General features: G+C 42.1%; 1 protein-coding gene across 1 annotated transcript in view; it reads right to left on the bottom strand.

Moving 5' to 3' along the window:
• Positions 1-16,515, bottom strand: part of abca5 (ATP-binding cassette, sub-family A (ABC1), member 5) — a 51,498-nt gene continuing 34,983 nt past the window's right edge. Inside the window, exons 26-38 of the mRNA XM_075458061.1 lie at positions 14,682-14,750; positions 14,493-14,584; positions 13,473-13,596; positions 13,257-13,374; positions 13,070-13,161; positions 9,740-9,915; positions 8,839-8,914; positions 8,046-8,140; positions 6,374-6,493; positions 6,151-6,303; positions 3,339-3,418; positions 3,190-3,245; positions 1-1,796 (exon numbers count right to left, since the gene is read on the bottom strand). Of these exons, the coding sequence (XP_075314176.1) occupies positions 1,662-1,796; positions 3,190-3,245; positions 3,339-3,418; positions 6,151-6,303; positions 6,374-6,493; positions 8,046-8,140; positions 8,839-8,914; positions 9,740-9,915; positions 13,070-13,161; positions 13,257-13,374; positions 13,473-13,596; positions 14,493-14,584; positions 14,682-14,750 (1,386 nt within the window). The 3' untranslated portion in view covers positions 1-1,661. The remainder of the gene's footprint in view (positions 1,797-3,189; positions 3,246-3,338; positions 3,419-6,150; positions 6,304-6,373; positions 6,494-8,045; positions 8,141-8,838; positions 8,915-9,739; positions 9,916-13,069; positions 13,162-13,256; positions 13,375-13,472; positions 13,597-14,492; positions 14,585-14,681; positions 14,751-16,515) is intronic.

Below are 16,515 nucleotides of genomic sequence, written 5' to 3' on the forward strand. Positions count from 1 at the left end.
GAACAGTATTGTGAATTTATTTCAGTGTTATTCTGCGGCAGAAGTACACTTAATATTCATTTCACACTCTTTGTTTTCTGGCTTTATGAAACTTTAATTAAAACATTCACATAAAAGAGGACAAAAAAAAATCATTTGAATAAACATTTATTCATTAAAAGGTTGTGTAAAGATCAAAAGTTCATCACTGACGAGTGTCCTTCCAGACACAGAACGATACGGGAGGCAAACACTGCACACAACTGAACAGTCTTTAAAAAATTAAATCAGTGCACGGAGAATCTTACAAAGATTGCATAATACAAAAAAAGGTTAGAAAACTTCCCAGAAATAGTGCAAATTTTTACCACCACCAGGAAAATCAAATAAAACCTTCTCCAACGCACCTCTTCCCACAGAGGAAAAAAAAAGAACATTTTGGTCTTCTTGAGGTGAAACATTTTCAACTAAAATGTGACGCTGCTGGCTGCATGTTCAATAAAAGAGACCGTGAGATAAGATGCTGTTCAACTGAGAGCAGATCCAGTGTTTGTTTGAGAAAACAACTTAAATGTGTGAAAAAACAACAAGAATTTCAGACTTCTCACATTAAAAGTCCAACTCACTGTGTCTGAAACTGAATCCTTAAAGGGACAGTTCGCCTCTTCTGACATGAAGCTGTGTAACAGCCCATATCAGAAAAATATGATATGGGCTGTCATACAGCTTCATGTCAGAAGAGGCGAACTATCCCTTTAAAGTTCATATTGCAGGTGACATTTTTAAAAAACAGCAATCTGTGGCAGACATGGAAGCTACAGCATGAACACATGAAGGTCTCATCCCTGACACAGAAACATGGGAAACACCCAGAGCCCAGGACGGGCTTCGTTCAGGAACCTGAAGGTTCTGCAGCTCTAACAGAGGCGGACGACCCCCCCGACACGTCAGTTTGTGTTGCCCCTGCACTGCTATTCCTTCATCATCATCCGTTCCCGTTATCTTAGTTTAATTAGTGCACCCAGCAGCCACCGTGCGAGGCTCCAGAACCAAAAAAAATCTCCCTTTAAGCCGACGTTCTCACCTGAATGTGATGAAAAGTTACAATTTGCTGATAGGTATTGCACAAATGATGCACCTGCTCGTTGAAAATGTGAGATTACACACACACACACACACACACAAACTAAGCTAAGCTAAGCTAAGCTAAGCTAAGCTACGTTGACGGCCATGTGGTCAGAAGTGGCGCTGCAGTGACGACAGGAAGCTCCTCAGAATCCGCTTCCTGGAGGCTGAACGTACGTTCGAAGCATCCGACTCGTCAGAGAAGAAGAGCGGACCGCCGCCTCGGGGGGCCGCCGTGTTACATGTGCCGGCGTGCACGTCTGCACGGCAGAGATGCTGCTTTGGCTCGATCATGGATGGATCTTAGTTGTAGTGTTAAAAGAAAAAAACAGTGTCACAAACACGACAGACAAACATGCCGACCACGACGCGTCCCGCTGACGATGGATCGCACAGTAAGAACGTGAGGAGGAGGAGGAGGCGTGGCCTCATGCTGGCGTGCTGCGGGTCCCAGAAAACACGGAGCACCAGAGGACGAGGCTGACGCACATGCACGCCTCAGCCCAGCGCACGCACGGTCAGCGGGCGTCGAGCCTCACACGACGAAGCCGGACGGTTCACAGCTGGTGCACGATGCTGTCGGCGTGGTGGGCGGAGCCGTCCTGCCGGAGCCGCTGCCACTGGAAGGTGGTGCTGAGGGACCCCACGTCGTCCTCCTCGCTCTCCTGCTCCTTCGCAAACTCCATGAAAACCTGCAGGTCAGGAGGGGGCGGAGTTAGAGGCGGAGTTAGAGGCGGAGTTAGAGGCAGCCTAAAGGTCTTCTTCTTCTTCTGCACTTCTTTACAAACCTGCTTCCTGTTGAGCTTTTTCTGTATTTCTTTCTCTGGCTGAATTGTTCATATTCAAACTTATTGAATAATCTTGGCATGATTCTTGATTTGATAATTTTCTACTAGGGCTGGGCGAGTTAACACGTTATTATCGCGTTAACTTATTAATTATTTATCGTAGATAAATATTTTATCGCGCATTAATGCAGGTTTTATTTATTTATTTTTGTTAAATTAAAAAAAATATATATTTTTGGGGGCTTTTGGACTATAGCCTCTGTACATGGGGCGCCTGCTCAACCCACTACGCCACAATCCACCCCTGTTTTATTATTTATTTTATTATTGTAAAAGTCTGTTGCTCACAGGCTTTTATTTTGTAAAAGTCTGTTGCTCACAGGCTTTTATTCTGTAAAAGTCTGTTGCTCACAGGCTTTTATTTTGTAAAAGTCTGTTGCTCACAGGCTTTTATTTTGTAAAAGTATGTTGCTCACAGGCTTTTATTTTGTAAAAGTCTGTTGCTCACAGGCTTTTATTTTGTAAAAGTATGTTGCTCACAGGCTTTTATTTTGTAAAAGTCTGTTGCTCACAGGCTTTTATTTTGTAAAAGTCTGCTGCTGTCTGCTGTGGAACAGGAAAAGAAAGTAATCGGCGGATCCACCAAACATGGAGAAGGGTACGGAACTTTTACTCGGCCATTTTCATTTTAAAGTTCTTCCAGACGGCGGAGTCGACAGAACCAAAGTCATCTGTAAACTCTGCCAAGTTGAATTGTCTTCTCAGCGTAGTAGTTCCAGTCTAAAATATCACTTAAAGGCAAAACACACAACTGATAGCAGCAAGTCATTCAAGGAAACAGACAGTGGAGCGAGGCTTCTACATAAAAACTACAGAAAGATGCTGATGTTAAAAGTGTGTTTGCACAACAAATGTTATGGCACTTTCATTCATATGGCAGCACATTTAAAATAAAGCTAAATGCTAAAAGCTATACACTACTTTTGGATTTATTTTTGGATTCTGCGTACAAATGAGATTAATCGTGATTAATCAGGGAAATCATGTGATTACTGGTCACATTAATTTCTAACTGCTCTTCCTCATCGACACAAACTTTGAATCCTCATCCCCACAGTTTAAAGAATTAACAGTTTGAGAAGCATTTAGCAACCGTTTCGATCTTTGAACGATTGCTGAAAACTCTCAGCAGTGACCGATCAAAGTGACACTTTTAAGACTTTTACTGGATTAATAAGACGTTTCCGCCCGTATTATCTGACCTGCAGCTATGAAACGGAGCTTATTCAGCACCCACCTGCTCTAACGTCGACTGAGAGAAGTTGTACTCCTCAAAGTTGAAGGTCTGTTTGGCTGAAAACAAACAAAAACAAAGCATGAATCACATTGAACGGACTCATGTGTGCAGCAGAATCTGGGATGTGTGTTTGGGAGGGAGAGGCTCACCGCTCTCTAACTGAGAGAAGGACTTGGCCAGAGATCGCACGTCCTCCATGGGGATCTTGTAAACCATCAGAGTAGCAAAGCTGTGAAGAAGGCAGCAGAACACAGTTAGATGAGATGAAACTGGCCTTATAGGAGCTTTAATTGGACGAATGTTTGGGCGCTAAATGGCAGAGATGGGGACTCGAGTCGCTGTTTTGATGACTTGTGACTTGACTTGACAAAAAATAAAAGACTTGAGACACGACTCGGACTTTGAAGTTAAAGACTTGGCACTTGACTTGACTTGAGACACGATGACTTGAATGACTTGAGTGTTAAGCATCTAGCATAACTTCCAACTTTGTTCGTCAGTTGAAGATCCATTCTGACCAATAAGTGCTCGTCAAATGAGCTAATATTATCCTGTTAGCCTAGTCGGTAGTTAGCTAAGGTTAGCTTGATATGATACGGGGTGGACAGGTTGGACACATTGGCCAATGATGTTTACTGACAGTTACTTATAGCTTTGTGTTTTCACTTTATTAAGATCAGATTCTGCAGGTAAAATTGCAATAATAAGGTGACTTGACCAAGAAAAATTACTTGGGACTTACTTGAGACTTGAAAGCTAAAACTTGGGACTTACTTGAGACTTGAAAGCTAAGACTTGGGACTTACTTGATACTTGAAAGCTAAGACTTGAGACTTACTTGAAACTTGAAAGCTAGGACTTGAGACTTAATTGAGACTTGAAAGCTAAGACTTGAGACTTACTTGAGACTTGAAAGCTAAGATTTTAGACTTACTTGAGACTTGAAAGCTAAGACTTGGGACTTACTTGAGACTTGAAAGCTAAGACTTGGGACTTACTTGAAACTTGAAAGCTAGGACTTGAGACTTAATTGAGACTTGAAAGCTAAGACTTGGGACTTACTTGAGACTTACTTGAGATTTGAAAGCTAAGACTTGGGACTTACTTGAGACTTACTTGGGACTTACTTGAGACTTACTTGAGACTTGAAAGCTAAGACTTGGGACTTACTTGAGACTTGAAAGCTAAGACTTGAGACTTACTTGAGACTTGAAAGCTAAGATTTTAGACTTACTTGAGACTTGAAAGCTAAGACTTGGGACTTACTTGAGACTTGAAAGCTAAGACTTGGGACTTACTTGAGACTTGAAAGATAAGACTTGAGACTTACTTGAGACTTGAAAGCTAAGATTTTAGACTTACTTGAGACTTGAAAGCTAAGACTTGGGTCTTACTTGAGACTTGAAAGCTAAGACTTGGGACTTACTTGAGACTTGAAAGATAAGATTTTAGACTTACTTGAGACTTGAAAGCTAAGACTTGGGACTTACTTGAGACTTGAAAGATAAGATTTTAGACTTGAGACTTGAAAGCTAAGACTTGGGTCTTACTTGAGACTTGAAAGCTAAGACTTGGGACTTACTTGAGACTTGAAAGATAAGATTTTAGACTTACTTGAGACTTGAAAGCTAAGACTTGGGACTTACTTGATACTTGAAAGATAAGACTTGGGTCTTACTTGAGACTTGAAAGATAAGATTTTAGACTTACTTGAGACTTGAAAGCTAAGACTTGGGTCTTACTTGAGACTTGAAAGCTAAGACTTGGGAATTACTTGATACTTGAAAGATAAGACTTGGGTCTTACTTGAGACTTGAAAGATAAGATTTTAGACTTACTTGAGACTTGAAAGCTAAGACTTGGGACTTACTTGAGACTTGAAAGATAAGACTTGGGTCTTACTTGAGACTTGAAAGCTAAGACTTGGGACTTGAAAGCTAAGACTTGGGACTTGAAAGCTAAGACTTGGGACTTACTTGAGACTTGAAAGCTCAAGTAAGTATATTTGATCAACTGGATGAACTCTAATTTGCCTAAAGATGATTATTTAGTATTTTTGTCTGTCTGATTGAATGCTTGTGTTAAGGCTGATTCATACTTGGCGCGACCTCGCTCATACTAGCTGGTCGCAAATGGCGCAAACGGTCACATGTCCCAAAATTCCGCCACGCCCCCCGTCGCAAGCTAGAAAATCCTCGCGCGGCGCAAGGTTGCGCACACAACTTTTTTTCTGACTTCGCGCGCGCTCAACTGGAAACAGCTGACCAAGAAAAAGAAAAAATGAACACTGCAGAGACCGCGGTGACCGAGAGGATGCGCCTCTACAAACATCTGTACGACACGTCTATGAAGTTACACTGGGACAACGTTTGACAAAGTTTGTCTTGTTGCAAAGGACGAACAATCCACCATCTCTTCTGTTTTTGCCGCAGCCGCTTAGCTCTGAGATACATATACAGTTCTACACCCAGAGTAAATTCATTCCGCATCAGATGTGCCAGCCTCTGCTGACGTGACACCACAGGTGGCATTGTGTATGCTTTCTTCGTATGCTTTTCAGCTTGTTTCATCAACAGTGACGCCCGCTGGTCTGGAGAGAACTGCAAATGTGACGCATTCTCGGCGCAAACTGCGCTTATGAGCTGAAGGAACTGTGAAGGGGCTGGCGCTTTCGATGACGTCATTAATGGTTCTCGAGCCAGAACAGTTGCGCGTTTGCGCCGAGTATGAATCAGGCTTTAACAAACAAATCAGACGTTACTCAACAGTTACTCAGTACTTGAGTAGTTTTTTCACCGAGCACTTTTTTACTCTTACTCAAGTAATTATTTAGATGACTACTTTTTACTTTTACTTGAGTCATATTGTTCTAAAGTAACAGTACTTTTACTTGAGTACAGTTTTTGGCTGCTCTGCCCACCTCTGCCCCTCGGTCTGAGGCAGCTCAGGCCTGGGACTCACCTCTCCTGCCGGGTAGCATGAGGGAAGATCCGGAGGATCTCCTTGTGCAGCAGCGCCACCTGCCGCAGCCCCGTCAGCTCCTCTCTGAGTTTCACCTCCAGACTGTAGCCTTGACCGTATTTCCCTTTTAGATGTTGGATGGAGCCGATGCACCTGTGGGAGAGAGGCGGAGTTAAGCTGCAGGATCCTGTGACTCAGAGATAATTCAGTTTTAAGCGCCCACCTCAGCTGGCCGGACACCATGATGGCAACGCGGTCGCACACGGCCTCGGCCTCCTCCATGTAGTGCGTGGTGAGGATGGCGCCTCGCTGGCGGTTCTTGAACGCAGCACGTATGGCCCTCCTGCAGACAGGAGATCAGACTCTCAGTCTGTGTGTCGGGACATTAGTGCAGCGGTGAGATCGCTGCCTTTCATGTGGCTCACCGGGGTTCGAATGGTCCTTAGGCCACACCCCCTTACCTTCCCACCTGGGATATGAGTGGAAGTCGCTTTGCTGAATGAATAAACGTGATACTACTAAATGCTCCCAAACTTTAGACATTTTCTCTCTGAATTTGCTCCTCGTTGGTTTCCTCCATCAAATCAAAGGCTGTGTTCGAAACCGCATACTTCTCCTACTACTCATACTAACTTTTTGAGTTAGTATGTGAGTTTGAGTAAGCGAGAAGTTCCCGGATGCATACTAGATTCTCCGAAATGTTGGGTATGCATCATGAGGTATGTAGTATGTAACTATGTAGTATGTAGTATGAAGTATGCAGTATGTAGTATGCAGTATATAATATGTAAGTACGTAGTATGAAGTACATAGTACGTAGTACGAAGTATGTAGTATGAAGTATGTAGTATGAAGTATGTAGTATGTGGTATGTAGTATGCGGTATGTAGTATGAAGTATGTAGTATGTAGTATGTAGTATGTAGTATGAAGTATGTAGTATGTAGTATGCAGTATGTAGTATGAAGTATGAAGTATGTAGTATGTAGTATGTAGTATGCAGTATGTAGTATGTAGTATGCAGTATGTAGTATGTAGTATGAAGTATGTAGTATGTAGTATGCAGTACGTAGTATGAAGTATGTAGTATGTAGTATGTAGTATGTAGTATGAAGTATGTAGTATAACGTATGAAGTATGTAGTATGTAGTATGAAGTATGTAGTATGAAGTATGTAGTATGAAGTATGTAGTATAACGTATGTAGTATGTAGCATGTAGTATGCAGTATGTAGTATGCAGTATGTAGTATGTAGTATGAAGTATGTAGTATAACGTATGTAGTATAACGTATGTAGTATGAAGTATGTAGTATGTAGTATGTAGTATGCAGTATGAAGTATGTAGTATGAAGTATGTAGTATAACGTATGTAGTATGAAGTATGTAGTATGTAGTATGTAGTATGTAGTATGTAGTATGCGGTTTCGAACACAGCCAAGCTGCTACAGCACGTTGTGCGACAGTAATAACGGTCCGTGTGAAACGGGGCGAGAACCGTAAAATTAGGAGCTTCTGACTCGTTTCGGAGCTCGTTCTCCGGTGTGAAACCTGCAGCATCTGACAGCTGAGGAACCGCAGTTCTTTGGTTTCCAGGTTTTTTTTTTTATGACAAAGGTGGTACACGTCACAATTACAGGGAGAGCCAAAGAGCACAAAAACTGCCAAATTCTCTCGTGTTACTTAGCAGGGTCATAAATACAGTGATTTTTCTTTACAATAAATGATCAACAGCTTGTTTGTGGCTTTGTTTTTGGTCATTACTGGCATGAGCCGGATGCGTCTGATGACAGATCAGTGTCAGCAAATCCCAGACTCCCGTCGGACTAAATCCTCAGGTTTAGTAAATCTGATCCATAAAGCTCGGGAATGTTTGTTTCGTAGAGATTCTGTCTCACCACATGCGTTGTTTAGACTTGGGATCCATCCCTGAAGACGGTTCGTCCAGCAGGACGATCTGAGGATTCCCGATCATACTCAAGGCGAAGCACAACTGTGAAAGAAAAGAGAAATAATTCCACCTTTCAGACCACGACAAGACAAAATGAAGAATTAAAAGAGACGTTACTCAAACATGAAATGGAGGTGTCGCGACCTTCTAACGCTCCAAAGTATATTTTCTAAGAAAGGCTGTGGGTAGCAACAGGTGGTTTGATTCTTGCACGCACTTCCGACTTGATTGTTTTAAAAAATATATGTAGTTTATTTCCAACTAAAAATATGAACAAAACTATAACTAAAAATCAACTTAGATGAAAAACAAAAGCTAACTTAATCTGATTTTACAAGCTCAAAAAGTGGTCAAAAAATCATTTTACCAAAACCTCCCGTCTTCACAGCAGACATCTGACAAACAAAAAGCTCCTCCAACGGTGTGTTCTTAAGCTGTCTAATTAATGGGGGGGTCTAAAAGTTACCAAAATAATCTAAACAATTTCAAATATAAGAAGAATGTACTTTAGTTAGTTTGGAATCAAAATCTGTAATTCAAACTGCCCAAAGAAAACTAAATTGATAGAACTTATGATTTACAAAACATAAATGGCCACAACGGGAGGTAAAGCACTAATTTGTTTTGCCCGTGTTTCTACAGAATGTTTTGTGCTGGTGTTTGGACGCCACAGGAGCCGAGCCGAGCCGAGCCGAGCCGAGCCGAGCCGAGCCGAGCCGGTGGGTTTAGACTGTTCTCACCTTCCTCTTGAGTCCTGCAGACAGGGTCTTTGCTTGTTTGTTTAAGTGGTCCTTCAGCTCCAGAGCGTTCACCACACTGACAACAACAACAAACACTGACGGCTGATCATCACAGTAAAAACCAAGCGACACATTTATACCAGAACAAGCCGCTCGTTAAATAATGACATTAATATGTTGATCTAAAAGTTGGATTTTTCACAGCAGCTGTGCAGAAAGATGAGCCCAACTGTGATGCTTAAAGGGACAGTTCGCCCCTTTTGACATGAAGCTGTGTAACATCCCGTATCAGCAACATCATTTATGAACATCTTCTTACCCCCTGCTGCGTCCTGTGAGCAGACCGAGCAGCAAACACCGTAACAGGCGCGGCTGTCGGCAGCAGGCAGTGATACGAAGGGAGAGAAAATAGGGCCAAGCGATTGTGAGGTCTGACTTTTTCCTGGAGAACAATTTTGTGATGCAAATGTATTACTCTGTTGAACGCATATTGTTCTGAGAAGCAAAACGCTTTATTTTTTAAACCCCAGCCAACTAGCCGGACTACCTTCATCAACACCAAAACGAGGCTGGAACTCTGCTCACAGGACGCAGCAGGGGGTAAGAAGATGTTCAGAAATGATGCTGCTGATATGGGATGTCATATAGCTTCATGTCAGAAGAGGCGAACTATCCCTTTAATATGTTTATATCCACCAAAGATGTATGACTGCCATTCATTTCTAATGAATCTGGATGTGTGGATCTGGAGCAGTTTGAAGGGGCTGTCTTTATGCACGAGCTTCCTCAGGCTCACTCTCTGCTTAGCATCAGGTGAACTTAAATTAAACTTTTTATGGCACATCTCGTGCCCGGATACGTTTTTAAACCCCCAGAGTTGTGCTGATGGTGCAGAACTCACCGTTTGATGATGCCCGGGACGTCCTGTCCTTTCAGGCCTTTGATGGCAGCGTAGATCTCCAGGTGTTCCTGCAGAGTGATCCGAGGCCACAGCGTGTTCACCTGAGGACAGTAGCCCACGTGTTCCAGAGGATTCTCCACAGGACGGAACTCCGTGCTGTAGTCTCCCATCAGCACCTGGGAGACACGTTCAGTACGTCTTATTCTCATTTGTTTTGGTTGTTTTACACCTTTTCCACACGGTCGCCAAAAGAAGGTTTATGTGGTGCATTGTAAAGAGTTTCAGAGAATGACTTCCAGCACACGTTACTGCACACTAGGGCTGCAGCGATACACGAATCTCACAATACGATTCAATACACTTACATCATTTTTCTGAGAAAAAGAGTGTGATTTGACATGAATCGTGGTCCGACCTTTGAACCGGAAGGAAAACACCGCCAGACAAACAGAAACAAACGTGAGAACTGTGCACTTTATAACATTTTTAAGAACTAATTTATCACCGTTTTGTATAATGTGACCCCCTGGCATTGTATTATATTAATGTTCTGTGTTTTCAATAATTGGAACATCTGACTTTTCAATAAAGCTTGTTTTAAAATAAAAAAGAAAATTATGGAATTTTTTTTTTTTAAATAACATCTGGAAAAAGAAAAAAAGAGATAAAATTTGAAAAATAATAATAATAAAAAATAGATATCTTCGGGGCCGAAAAATCGATACTTTATCGGGAAACAAAATATCGATATATATTGCAGTATCGATAAAATTGCTCAGCCCGACTGGGTGGGAATCTCTGGTCGTGCTTTAAACTGGTTCAAGTCCTATCTGGAGGACAGGAAATATTTTGTTGAAATTGGTAACTGTGTCTCAGACCAAATGGCTATGACCTGTGGGGTTCCCCAGGGGTCAATCCTGGGACCCGTATTGTTCAATCTGTACATGCTTCCACTAGGCCAGCTAATACGCAGCTATAATGTGTCCTACCACAACTATGCAGAAGACACTCAGATCTACGTGTCACTGACGGCAGGAGAACACGGGCCTGTAGATACACTGTGTCGCTGCATCGAACAGATCAGTGTGTGGATGCAAAACAATTTCCTCCAGCTAAACTCAGACAAAACTGAAATCATTGTCTGTGGCCCACAGAAACAAAGAGAAAGTGTTATCAGTCACCTTGAGACTCTCTCTCTAAAACCTAACTATCAGGTTAGAAATCTCGGGGTAATATTGGACTCAGACCTGAACTTTAACAGCCACATTAAATCTGTAACATCAGCAGCTTTTTACCATCTAAAAAACATTGCCAGAATCAAAGGAATAGTGTCTAAACCAGACTTAGAGAGACTGATCCATGCGTTTGTCTCCAGCAGGTTAGACTACTGTAACGGCCTGCTCACTGGGCTCTAAACGGGCTATAAGACAGCTGCAGTACATCCAGAACGCTGCTGCTCGAGTCCTGATAGAACCAAGAAATACGACCATATTAGTCCAGTGCTCAGGTCTCTGCACTGGCTTCCTGTCGCTCAGAGAATAGACTTTAAAACAGCTCTGCTTGTGTACAAGTCTCTTCACGGTCAAGCGCCAAAGTACATCTCTGACATGTTAGAGCCATATGAACCAACTCGGGCTCTGAGAACCTCAGGGAGGGGTCTGCTGCCTCAGGGAGGGGTCTCCTGCCCCAGGGAGGGGTCTCCTGCCTCAGGGAGGGGTCTCCTGCCCCAGGGAGGGGTCTCCTGTCCCAGGGAGGGGTCTCCTGCCTCAGGGAGGGGTCTCCTGCCTCAGGGAGGGGTCTCTTGCTGGTGCCCAGAGTCAGGACTAAACAAGGTGAGGCTGCGTTTCAGCTTGATGCTCCTAACATCTGGAACAGTCTTCCAGAAGATGTGAGACAGGCCTCAACTCTGACAATGTTTAAATCCAGGCTGAAAACAGTTCTGTTTAGCTGTGCATATGACACCTGAAAGTATTTTATCAGCACTCTTCACTTTTTAATTACTTAATGATTATTTTAATGGGTTTTAAATTTCTTTCTTTTATTTTTTTTATTCGTTTTTAATGGTTTTATTGCCTTCTTGTGATTTTATGTAGCTGTAAAGCACTTTGAATTGCCCTGTGTATGAATTGTGCTCTATAAATAAAATTGCCTTGCCTTGCCTTACTGCACACAAAGGACCAAACAGACTTGCTTTGTTAGCCTCAACCTAAATAGAACTGTTTAAATGAACTTAAAGCCACAAACTTATAAAAAGATTATATATTTCTCTAATTTTCATCTCTTTTTTAGATGGATAGAAGTTAACAGGAGTGAAATTCTATTTAGTGTTTCTCTGTATATATTAAAGTCATGTTTTTATGTGTTGGACTCTTAGAAGAATAATATAGTTCTGAAGGTCTGAAGAAGAAATCTAATCTGGATCTAATATCACTCTGTGAGGACAAAATCTTTCCCCCACGAGTCAAAAGAACTCTATGTAGTATGCAGTGTGTAGTATGTAGTATGTAGTATGCCGTATGTAGTATGTAGTATGCAGTATGTAGTATGCAGTATGCCGTATGCAGTATGTAGTATGTAGTATGCCGTATTAAGTATGTAGTATGCAGTATGTAGTATGCAGTATGTAGTATGCAGTATGCCGTATGCAGTATGTAGTATGTAGTATGTAATATGTAGTATGCAGTATGTAGTATGCAGTATGTAGTATGCAGTATGTAGTATGTAGTATGCAGTATGTAGTATGCAGTATGCAGTATGTAGTATGTAGTATGTAGTATGCAGTATGCAGTATGTAGTATGCAGTATGCCGTATGCAGTATGCAGTATGTAGTATGCAGTATGTAGTATGTAGTATGCAGTATGTAGTATGCAGTATGTAGTATGTAGTATGTAATATGCAGTATGCAGTATGCAGTATGTAGTATGCAGTATGTAGTATGCAGTATGCAGTATGCAGTATGTAGTATGCAGTATGCCGTATGCAGTATGTAGTATGCAGTATGCCGTATGTAGTATGCAGTATGCAGTATGTAGTATGCAGTATGCCGTATGCAGTATGTAATATGCAGTATGCAGTATGTAGTATGTAGTATGCCGTATGTAGTATGTAGTATGTAGTATGCAGTATGTAGTATGCAGTATGCCGTATGTAGTATGTAGTATGCAGTATGCCGTATGCCGTATGCAGTATGTAGTATGTAGTATGTAATATGCAGTATGTAGTATGTAGTATGCAGTATGTAGTATGTAGTATGCAGTATGTAGTATGCGGTTTCGAACACAGCCCCTGTGTTAAACAACAGAGATGCTCCATCTTTGTGCGCTCTGTACCTGGCCTGAGGTGGGGTCGGTGTCCCCGGACAGCATATGCATGACGGTGCTCTTTCCTGCTCCGTTGGGACCCAACAGCCCGAGAACTTCACCTGAAGAAACAGCAGATTAGCTTCTTCCTGAAACTCACCTTCTGCAGCTATCAGACGGAGAAAGATTTGTCACGTGAGAAACAGACGAAACGCACCTTTGCGAACACAGAAGGAGATGTTCTTTGTGGCCACTTTGGTCTTCTTGCTGAAAGTGAAACCTTCCTTTCTGCCTTTGTACTGCTTCCTCAGGTTACTCACCACCACAGCTGGTTTCTGGATGGAGACAGAGAAGAGGTGCAGAGCTCACGCCTCATCACAGCTGCTGTAAAATGCAAACGACTGTCTTCAGTCCACATCTGTATGACATCTACCTCCTGACAGGACTGACAGGTGAGGGCCTCCTTTACTCGGGCCTTCTCCATCTGAACGTCCTCGTCCTCGTTCAGCCCTTCTTCTGGGATTCGCTCCGGTTTGGGTTTCGACTTGGATGAGATCCTGTAAAAGGTTTAGAAAGCAGTGAGACACTGTAACAAGCTTCATAAAACCCTTCCAGAAGCAGCTTTTTCTACGTTTATACCTAATCAGTTCTGTCGCATTTTTACATATTTAGTAGGGCTGGGCAACGATTTAAATGTTTAATCTAATTAATCTCATTATTTCCCTGATTAATCACGATTAATCGCATTTGTACAAAAAATCCAAAAAAGAATTCAAAAGTAGTGTATAGCTTTTAGCATTTAGTTTTATTTTAAATGTGCTGCCATTTCCTTTGCTAGGAAATTGTTTTTGAATTGGCTCTATATGAACGAATTGGATTATTTTATGAATAATTATGATTACAATTAATTGAATTCCAATTGGCTTGAATTGGACTTTATTATCTAAGTGCCTTGAGGTGACATTTGTTGTATTTGGCGCTACATTAATAAAAATGAATTGAATTGAATTTACATGGTGAAATAAGTCCAGTCACTCAGATGCTGGTAAATAAGAGGATGCAACTTGTTTAATCTTTAAAAACACAAAATAAAAAAGGGAATTATGACAGCTTTCTATTTATCAATGAAAGAGTAGCATCTTCAGATAGATCTAACGCTTAAAAGCTGAATCGTTATCTAATCAAACTGTATAAAGAGTAAAGATTCAAGCCTCTGATAGTCAGGGTAAAGGGTTTTGTGTTATTTTGCACACATTTTAAGTAATAAAAGTTATGAGTTTTTAAATATTAATAACAAACTCTGATCGAAATAAACTCCACTTGGTGATAAACTGCACAATTTCTGACATATTTAGCCTTTAAAGTTAGAATCCCGACAGCAACAGCTTGAATTTGGCAGAATTATGACTGGTCTCATAACTTCCTGTAATCCGAGTTTTAACCCGACGGTCACCTGCAGAGCTGGTCGTTTTTCATCGCCCTTCCTCCGAAACGGATCTCCAGCCACCGAAGCAGGAACAGCAGAAGGATGCACTGCAGATAGGGCTGAGCAAAGACACACATCCACATTACGGTTTAACCTGAAGCTAGGCTGCGGCTTTCATCGATGTTTGCACCAAATTACGTGGAAGCAGATACGCACGGCCACAACTGAAATGAGCAGGTTCTTCCACAAGAGGTTCTCCTCATAGACGGAGGGGAGGAAGGTCGCCTGGAAATGAAAAAAAACACCAGAAAAATTATCCTCCCAAAGGTGGAACCTTACTGATTAACAACATTGGGTTCAGATTTCGAGCTTCTGGCATGAATTAAAAGAAAATATTGTCATGCTTAGTTTTCACCTGCTCAGGTAGTTCAGTTACAACTAGAAAACAAGAACTATTACCGTATTTTCCGGAGTATAAGTCACACTTTTTTTGGAGATCCGTTATGTTCGTTATGTTCAGGTACTGCAACTCTAATGCTGCGTGTACACCAAGAGCGACCTACGCTGCCTGGTAGCGGAGGTCGCTGGAGAAGCTTCGCTTGAGAATTTGTTTTGGTAGCTTTGGAAGCTCGTGACGTCACATTTAGAATGTTCGATTTTTAAAGGCCCCGCGGCTGTGCAGCACCCCCGCGAAAAAAAAAACATGAGGAGTGAGTGGCAGGTGAGGGCAGGGACACGAATAAACGTGTTGTTATTTACAATTTGTTATACAAGATATACATCAAGTTACAAATCATGTTAAACTACATTAGGTACACCTGAGAAGAGCAGGAATAGCAGAGGCAGCTGTGAAAAAGAAACTAAATCCGAAATAAAACTTAACTTCAGTGAGAAAGGTATGCGTGGGGTTACTACACTATTGTATTGAAGCACTCGACACGGCAATTGCAACAGTCTCAGGATTAAACGACTATTGTTTGGATAGGAACTAAAGTTTACACGTTTGTTTCCGCGAACCCAGCGGATTGTCGGACCCCTAAAATCTGTGGATTGTCATTGGTTTTCGCCGAAACATGTCATAGCTCATTACCATAATGTTAGCTTGAGTTTAATCGCTGGAATCCGCTCTGGTAGCCCAGTTAGCTCACCCTCCGTAGAGAAATAATGATATCCGGCGCTCAGGTAGCGTAGGTCGCTCTTGGTGTACACGCAGCATGAGGCATATTTTGTCGGGTTGTAAGGTTAGTCTGTCACAAGGCCGGTATACATGGCGACATGACCAAGTATTAAGAAGCTTAACTGCAGGTATTGAAGATAAACGAAGGCAGGTAAACTTAAGAGGGTCTAAGGTGAAGAGAGTGGCAATTCAGTTTGTTCAAGAGGGCTTGGAGGATGCTTGTGATTGGGAGATGCAGCTAGATTTAGGAAATAAACTTGTTGTTCCCCAGGAGAAAGCCTCTACAAATCTACGGTCTGATATAGTTTTATGGTCTAGGAGTAGAATGAGAGTCTATTTCATAGAGCCGACTGTTCCTTGGGAGGAATTAGTAGCAGAAGCATATGAAAGGAAAAAGCTTAGATATGTGGAGTTGGGGGCAGAAGCAGAGCAGCGAGGATGGAAGGTTAGAATCTGTCCATTGGAAGTAGGATGGAGAGGATTTGTTGCAAAGTCTGTCGTCTCATTGTTGAGGGAGCTGGGTGTAAGTGGACAGAGTGTGAGGAAAATAGTGAAGGAAGTGTCAGATGAGGCAGTAAAGTCCAGTCAGTGGATTTGGATTAGAAGAAGCAATAGCAGCTGGGGGCCCAGTCGGGGGGGTACTTAGGGTAAACAGACTCTTTGAAGAAGCAAAGAAGAAATTTCAGGATATTTAAGTGGAGGGTGTGGCCCATGTGAGCCTTTTGAAACCAGGCGGCCATTTTAGGTGAGTTGGCCTTGAGTGAGTTGTATGGCTTAGTTTCTGCTGGTATTTTTAATGATTATAGGACTGTTTAGGTGAGTTTGTCTGCTGAATCTGCTAGTGTGTCTTGTCCTGCCTCCACCTCTGGCACC

Source organism: Odontesthes bonariensis, chromosome 23 (genome assembly GCF_027942865.1).
Source record: "Odontesthes bonariensis isolate fOdoBon6 chromosome 23, fOdoBon6.hap1, whole genome shotgun sequence".
Lineage (NCBI taxonomy): Eukaryota > Metazoa > Chordata > Actinopteri > Atheriniformes > Atherinopsidae > Odontesthes > Odontesthes bonariensis.